The sequence below is a fragment of the Somniosus microcephalus genome, chromosome 6 (assembly GCF_052327205.1).
Source record: "Somniosus microcephalus isolate GS21.2 chromosome 6, FLI_Smic_1.0, whole genome shotgun sequence".
NCBI classification, from domain to species: Eukaryota; Metazoa; Chordata; class Chondrichthyes; order Squaliformes; family Somniosidae; genus Somniosus; species Somniosus microcephalus.
Window position 1 is genome coordinate 280663986 of NC_140992.1, and position 8496 is coordinate 280672481.

General features: G+C 54.4%; 1 protein-coding gene across 1 annotated transcript; it reads right to left on the minus strand.

Moving 5' to 3' along the window:
• Positions 1 to 470: 470 nt before the first annotated feature.
• On the minus strand, positions 471 to 3999 carry il17c (interleukin 17c). Its single transcript, XM_085991929.1, has 3 exons — positions 3623 to 3999; positions 2479 to 2759; positions 471 to 1516 (listed from the first exon to the last, which is right to left on the minus strand). Exons 1-3 carry the CDS (start codon positions 3638 to 3640, stop codon positions 1276 to 1278), a joined length of 540 nt encoding a protein of 179 aa, XP_085848055.1. The 5' UTR covers positions 3641 to 3999; the 3' UTR covers positions 471 to 1275.
• Positions 4000 to 8496: the final 4497 nt, after the last annotated feature.

An 8496-nucleotide genomic window follows, 5' to 3' on the forward strand; every position in this document is an offset into this window, starting at 1 on the left:
CCATTTATAAATTAAATCTCTGAAACAAACATCTTGCTCAGATACACAAAAATAAAGTGAAATAAATTAAAACGAGTAAATCTTTGTAATAAATACATTAAATAAAGTGGGGCGAGTAGTCACACAATGACATACTGGATTCAAATACACAGGTATTCAGTACACGAGATCAGCCCAGTCTCTCACAGAGCGTCAGCAACACATCCCAGAAACACCGAGCCCCCCCCCCAGGAACACCGAGCCCCCCCCCCCAGGAACACCGAGCCCCCCCCCAGGAACACCGAGCCCCCCCCAGAAACACCGAGCCCCCCGCCCCCAGAAACACCGAGCCCCCCCCAGAAACACCGAGCCCCCCCCCAGAAACACCGAGCCCCCCCCCCAGAAACACCGAGCCCCCCGCCCCCCCAGAACACAACACCCCTCAGGGCACAATACCTCCCCCCCAGGGGACAATACCCCCTCACCGCCCCCAACCAGGTCTAACTCCCCGCGATAGAATCATTGAATGGTTACAGCACAGCAGGAGGCCATTCGGCCCGTCGAGCCCGTGCCGGCTCTCTGCGAGAGCACTTCAGCTAGTCCCACTCTCCGCCCTTTCCCCGGAGCCCCGCAAATTTTTTCCTTCAGGTACTTATCCAACTCCCTTTTGAAAGCTGTGATTGAATCTGCCTCCGACACCCTTTCAGGCAGTGAATTCCAGATCCTAACCACTCGCTGCGTAAACAAGTTTTTCCTCATGTCGCCTTTGGATCTTTTGCCAATCACCTTAAATCTGTGTCCTCTGGTTCTCGACCCTTCTGCCAATGGGAACAGTTTCCCTCTATCTACTCTGGCCAGACCCCTCATGAGTTTGAACACCTCAATCAAATCTCCTCTCAACCTCCTCTGCTCGAAGGAGAACAACCACAGCTTCTCCAGTCTATCCACGTAACTGAAGTCCCTCAGCCCGGGAACCATTCTTGTAAATCTTTTCTGCATCCCCTCTAAGGTCTTCACATCCTTCCTAAAGTTTTGGTCTAACTCCCCGCGGTGCCGGTTGTGATCTGGGGGGTGAAGGCTCAGTGTATCCCGAGACACGGTGATTCCACAGCAGTGAGTCAGTAATGGGAACGAGTGCCTGGGTCTCCCCTGTGCCCGGGACCTGAAGCAGACGCTCTCTGTCTGACTGGACCTCTGACCATAAAATAAGCAGAGTGTGTTTCACAAGAAACACAACCCTGGGTGAGTGTGAATGTCCCTCCCAGAGAGGGCAGCTCGCCGCTCCACAGGAGGTTACTAGCTGGTTTTGGGCTGGACACAGGTACAGCCCACTGGCACCTTGATGTACTTCAAATCGAAGCTATACTGTCCCGGGTGCCCGGGACAGGGCTGGCGCTGCAGGACCAACATGGTCTGTTCCAGAGGCACCGAGTTAAAGGACAGCGTCTCCTCCCCACTGTCCGTATCGATGCAGCCCTCACAAAGGCAATGAGCGAAGGCCAACTTCGGAGGGTATCGATTCTCATCGTAATCGATCCTGGAATCAGAGAAAGAGATCGAGCTCAGTGAGGGAGCAAAGAGCGATTGAGAGACAATCAACAGTCACCGGCCATCGCCCATCGCTGACCATAGAGTCACCGCCCATCGCTGACCATAGAGTCACCGCCCATCGCTGACCATAGAGTCACCGCCCATCGCTGACCATAGTCACTGCCCATCGCTGACCATAGAGTCACTGCCCATCGCCCATCACTGACCATAGTCACTGCCCATCACTGACCATAGTCACTGCCCATCGCTGACCATAGAGTCACCGCCCACCACCCATCACTGACCATAGTCACTGCCCATCGCTGACCAGAGAGTCACTGCCCATCGCTGACCATAGAGTCACCGCCCATCGCTGACCATAGTCACTGCCCATCGCTGACCATAGAGTCACCGCCCATCGCCGACCATAAAGTCACCGCCCATCGCCCATCATAGAGTCACTGCCCATCGCCCATCTCTGACCATAGAGTCACCGCCCATCACTGACCATAGTCACTGCCCATCGCTGACCATAGAGTCACCGCCCATCGCTCATCACTGACCATAGAGTCACTGCCCATCGCCGACCATAGAATCACTGCCCATCGCTGACCATAGAGTCACTGCCCATCGCTGACCATAGAGTCACTGCCCATCGCTGACCATAAAGTCACTGCCCATCGCTGACCATAGAGTCACCGCCCATCGCTCATCACTGACCATAGAGTCACTGCCCATCGCCCATCACTGCCCATCGCCCATCACTGACCATAGAGTCACTGCCCATCGCCCATCACTGCCCATCGCTGACCATAGAGTCACTGCCCATCGCTGACCATAGAGTCACTGCCCATAAAGTCACTGCCCATCGCTGACCATAGAGTCACCGCCCATCGCTGACCATAGAGTCACTGCCCATCGCCGCCCCCTCCCTGTACAGTCGCTGCTCCCTGGGGCTGGGCTCATTACCTGTATTCCCAGGGTGAGATGGAGCGGTGACTGATGTCACTGCGGCCCGTTGAATGGTGCATCAGATCGGGGCAGCCTTTCTCCCAGTGGTGTTTCTGTTGCTCCAGCTCTTTAACCAGGGCCACAGAGGGAAAGTGACTCATGCTGGCCCTGCCCAGCAGCTTCTGCAGCCCTTTGCCCCGGCTCTCCATCTCCTCTGGGTTCCAGCAGTGATGGGTTTCACCTTGATTCGTCCTTTGAGTCTGTCCAAGCCCCAGAGTCAGGAAGACGATGAAGAGAAGCTGAGGGGAAGGAACAGAAAGACATCAGGGAGAAGAAGAGACTCCGCAAACTGCATCGATCCCCGTCTCACTGTCCCGCAAACTGCACCGATCCCCGTCTCACTGTCCCGCAAACTGCACCGATCCCCGTCTCACTGTCCCGCAAACTGCACCGATCCCCGTCTCACTGTCCCGCAAACTGCAGCAATCCCCGTCTCACTGTCCCGCAAACCGCAGCAATCCCCGTCTCACTGTCCCGCAAACTGCACCAATCCCCGTCTCACTGACCCGCAAACTGCAGCAATCCCCGTCTCACTGTCCCGCAAACCGCAGCAATCCCCGTCTCACTGTCCCGCAAACCGCACCAATCCCCGTCTCACTGTCCCGCAAACCGCAGCAATCCCCGTCTCACTGTCCCGCAAACTGCACCAATCCCCGTCTCACTGACCCGCAAACTGCAGCAATCCCCGTCTCACTGTCCCGCAAACTGCACCAATCCCCGTCTCACTGACCCGCAAACTGCAGCAATCCCCGTCTCACTGTCCCGCAAACTGCAGCAATCCCCGTCTCACTGTCCCGCAAACCGCACCAATCCCCGTCTCACTGTCCCGCAAACTGCACCGAGCCCCGTCTCACTGTCCTGGAAGTAATTTTCCTTTTCGAACTAAAAACCTTTATTGAGAAAAACTCTCCCAGAAACGGGGCAAATTTGCGACATTTCTTTGAAAGCACCTGGTGAAAGGCGACGAATTTCACTCCGACATCCCCTGGTTCTCTCTCTGTCTCTGGATATCAGGACATTCGCTCTCCCTCCCTCTATTATCTCTCTCTCTCTCTGATGAGTGTCTCCGACTCTCAGCTTTTCACTCAGAAACTTTTCTTACCTTCAGCGCTGTTCCCATTTCACTCTCAATCCCTTCCGATGTTTTCTCTGTCTCTGATCCTCTGCCGCCTTCACCCTAGTTCTGCTTCTGATGTCTCGGAGTTTGATTTCGCCCCTTTTATAGAGAATCGGCTGGAATTCCCGATGAGGAAAAACTTCGTCGCTGCTTCCGTGTTATTGTCAAAGGTAAAAAAAACCCCGCTCCAGAGACATTCGGAGCCTAGCCCAGCCGCGGCTATACTGCACCCACTGAGAGCCGTCACCCACCCACGGGCCGCAGCTATACCGCACCCACTGAGAGCCGTCACCCACCCACGGGCCGCAGCTATACCGCACCCACTGAGAACCGCCACCCACCCGCGGGCCGCAGCAATACTGCACCCAGTGAGAACCGCCACCCACCCACCCGCGGGCCGCAGCTATACTGCACCCAGGGAGGACCGTGACCCACCCGCGGGCCGCAGCTATACTGCACCCACTGAGGACCATGACCCACCCGCGGGCCGCAGCTATACTGCACCCAGTGAGAGCGGCTCCCGGCACCGTAACCCACCCGCGGGCCGCAGCTATACTGCACCCAGTGAGAGCCGTGACCCCACCCGCGGACCGCAGCTATACTGCACCCACTGAGAACCGTGACCCACCCGTGGGCCGCAGCTATACTGCACCCAGTGAGAGCGGCTCCCGGCACCGCGCCCCACCCGCGGGCCGCCGCTATACTGCACCCAGTGAGAACCGTCACCCACCCGCGGGCCGCAGCTATACTGCACCCAGTGAGAGCGGCTCCCGGCACCGTGCCCCACCCGCGGGCCGCAGCTATACTGCACCCAGTGAGAACCGTCACCCACCCGTGGGCCGCAGCTATACTGCACCGTGAGAGCCGTGACCCACGCGCGGGCCGCAGCTATACTGCACCCAGTGAGAACCGTGACCCACCCGCGGGCCGCAACTATACTGCACCCAGTGAGAACCGTGCCCCACCCGCGGGCCGCAGCTATACTGCACCCAGTGAGAACCGTGACCCACCCGCGGGCCGCAACTATACTGCACCCAGTGAGAACCGTGCCCCACCCGCGGGCCGCAGCTATATTGCACCCCGTGAGAGCGGCTCCCGGCACCGTGCCCCACCCACGGGCCGCAGCTATACTGCACCCAGTGAGAACCGTGACCCACCCGCGGGCCGCAGCTATACTGCACCCAGTGAGAACCGTGACCCACCCGCGGGCCGCAGCTATACTGCACCCAGTGAGAACTGTGACCCGCCCGCGGGCTGCAGCTATACTACACCCAGTGAGGACCGTGACCCACCCGCGGGCCGCAGCTATACTGCACCCAGTGAGAACCGTGACCCACCCACGGGCCGCAGCTATACTGCACCCAGTGAGAACCGTGACCCACCCGCGGGCCGCAGCTATACTGCACCCAGTGAGAACCGTGACCCACCCACGGACTGCAGCTATACTGCACCCAATGAGAGCCGCTCCTCAGCACCGCGACCCGTCCCCATACAGCAGCTATACTGCACCGAGAGAGGAGCCTCTCTCCAGCACCCCGACCCACCCGCAGACAGCAGCTATACTGTACCCAATGAGAGGAGCCGCTCCCCCAGCACTGCGACCCACCCGTGGACAGGAGCTATACTGCACCCAGTGAGAGTCGTCGCTCCCCCGGCACCGCGGAATATTCGAATGTTGCTGCCAGTGTTCCAGTCAAGCTGCAGCAGTCTGGAGGTCCTGCGCGGGCCATTCACCGGCTTCTGGAAGGCAGAGACTGTGCCTGCACCAAGATTTTAATGGGCTGCGCACCCTAAAAAAATTACAGGGAACATTGGTTGCCGTGTGTAAATGTTGTTCATCCCATCCAGATATTTCCCCATACATCCTTGTTCACACATCATTTTAGGATCTGAGGGCACCTCAGGCAATATTATTATATAAAGGGGACCAGAAAGGCACCAGATTATCTGTAGGGTAAAGCTATCTCTCAAGAATCAGACTTTTGGTTCCTCTAATAGATCAGTTGGTAACAGCACATTCGTTGTGGATATGAACTAAACAGACAAGGCCCGATCCTGTTGTAAGGGGTGTAACTAATTGGGTAGCTCTTTCATAGAGTTATAGAGCACAGAAAGGGGCCCTTCGGCCCATCGTATCTGCGCCGGCCATCAAGCCCCGTCTATTCTAATCCCATTTTCCAGCACTTGGTCCATAGCCTTGTATGCTATGGTGTTTCAAGTGCTCATCTAAATGCTTCTTGAATGTTGTGAGGGTTCCTGCCTCTGCCACTCTTTCAGGCAGTGAGTTCCAGATTCCAACCACCCTCTGGGTGAAAAAGTTTTTCCTCAAATCCCCTCTAAACCTCCTGCCCCTTACCTTGAAACAATGCCCCCTGGTTATTGACCCCTCTACTAAGGGGAAAAGTTCCTTTCTATCTACCCTATCTCTGCCCCTCATAATTTTGTACACCTCAATCAGGTCCCCCCTCAGCCTTCTCTGCTCTAAGGAAAACAACCCCAGCCTGTCCAGTCTCTCCATAGCTGAAACACTCCAGCCCAGGTAACATCCTGGTGAATCCCTTCTGCACCCTCTCCAACGCAATCACATCCTTCTTATAGTGTGGTGACCAGAACTGCACACAGTATTCCACCTGTGGCCTAAATAGCATTTTGTACAGCTCCATCATAACCTCCCTGCTCTTATATTCTATGATGTGGAGATGCCGGTGTTGGACTGGGGTGGACAAATGTAGGAAGTCACACAACACCAGGTTATAGTCCAACAGCTTTATTTGAAATCACAAGCTTTCGGAGCGCTGCTCCTTCGTCAGGTGACGAAGGAGCAGCGCTCCGAAAGCTTGTGATTTCAAATAAAGCTGTTGGACTATAACCTGGTGTTGTGTGACTTCTTATATTCTATGCCTCGGCTAATACATAGATACATAGAAGATAGGAGCAGGAGTAGGCCATTCGGCCCTTCGTGCCTGCTCCGCCATTCGATGAGATCATGGCTGATCCTTTAATTCAGTATCCCGTCCCCGCCTTCTCTCCGTAACCCTTAACCCCTTTTGCCCGTAGAAATATATCTAATTCCCTCTTAAATATATTTAATGAGCTGGCGTACACTGCCCTCTGTGGCAATGAGTTCCACAGGTTCACCACTCTCTGAGTGAAGAAATTCCCCCTCATCTCTGTCCTAAATGGTTTAGCCCTTATCCTTAAATTATGTCCTCTAGTTCTGTTCTCACCCGCCAAGGGAAACATTCCTTCTGCATCCAGTCTGTCTAGACCTGTCAGAATTTTATACACTTCTATGAGGTCCCCTCTCAATCTTCTAAACTCCAGTGTGTACATCCCTAAACTACATAGTCTCTCCTCATAGGTCATTCCCGCCATTCCTGGTATCAGCCTGGTGAATCGCCGCTGCACCCCCTCCATGGCAAGAACATCCTTCCTCAGATGAGGCGACCAAAACTGTACACAGTACTCGAGGTGTGGTCTCACCAGTGCCCTGTACAGCTGCAGCAAGGTATCCCTGTTCCTGTATTCTAACCCTTTTGCTATGAAGGCCAGCATACCGTTTGCCTTCTTGACCGCCTGTTGCACCTGCATGCTCGCCTTCAGTGACTGGTGTACAAGAACACCCAGGTCTCTCTGTACTTCCCCCTCTCCCAATCTATTGCCATTTAAATAATAATTTGCCCTCCCGTTCCTGCACCCAAGGTGGATAACTTCGCACTTGTCCACATTATAGTGCATCTGCCATTTATCCGCCCAATCGCCCAGTCTGTCCAAATCGCTCTGGAGCTTCCTGGTCTCTTCCTCTGAGCCCACCCCACCTCCTAGTTTAGTGTCGTCTGCAAATTTGGAAATGCTGCATCCGACTCCCTGATCCAGGTCATTAATGTAAATTGTGAACAGCTGGGGGCCCAGGACAGATCCCTGTGGTACCCCACTTGTTACTGCCTGCCATTCAGAAAATGAGCCGTTTATTCCAACTCTCTGTTTTCTATCTGACAGCCAGTTCCCTATCCACGCCAAAACTTTCCCCTTTATCCCATGAGCCTCAATTTTCCATGCTAATCTTTTATGTGGGACCTTATCGAAGGCCTTTTGGAAGTCCAGGTACACCACATCTACTGGCTCTCCCCCATCTATTCTACCAGTTACTCCCTCAAAAAATTCCAATAGATTAGTCAAGCACGATTTACCCTTTGTAAATCCATGTTGACTCTGTCCTATCCTGTCCCCATTTGCTAAGTGCTCCGCTATTTCATCCTTAATGATGGACTCCAGCATTTTGCCCACAACTGATGTAAGGCTTACAGGTCTGTAATTACCTGCTTTTTCCCTACCCCTATGAAGGCAAGTATCCCATATGCCTTTTTAACTACCTTATCTACCTGTCCTGCTGCCTTCAGGGATCTATGTACATGCACACCAAGGTCCCTCTGATCCTCTGTCCTTCCTAGGGTCCTCCCATTCATTGTGTATTCCCTTGCCTTGTTAGTCCTCCCAAAATACATCACCTCACACTTTTCAGGGTTAAATTCCATTTGCCACTGTTCTGCCCATCTAACCAACCAACTTCACAGGCACAATGGGCTGAATGGCCTTCTTCTGTGCTGTAGGAGTCTATGATTCTAAGTAGGGCTGGGACAGAACAAGAGACTTCAACATCTGGAACATTGCTGTAGTTGGCCCTCTGACCCTCCCACCAGGCTGAAAGAAGATGCATGAAGAAACTCTGGGATTGGGACCAGTGCTGCAAGGTGTCAGGAGAGCGGGGCTTGCATCCCTTTACTCTTCCTTAAAATCACTTGGTTTGCGTAAAGCTCTGCACCACAGAAGGAAGCCATTTGGCTCCCCGTGACTGCCGA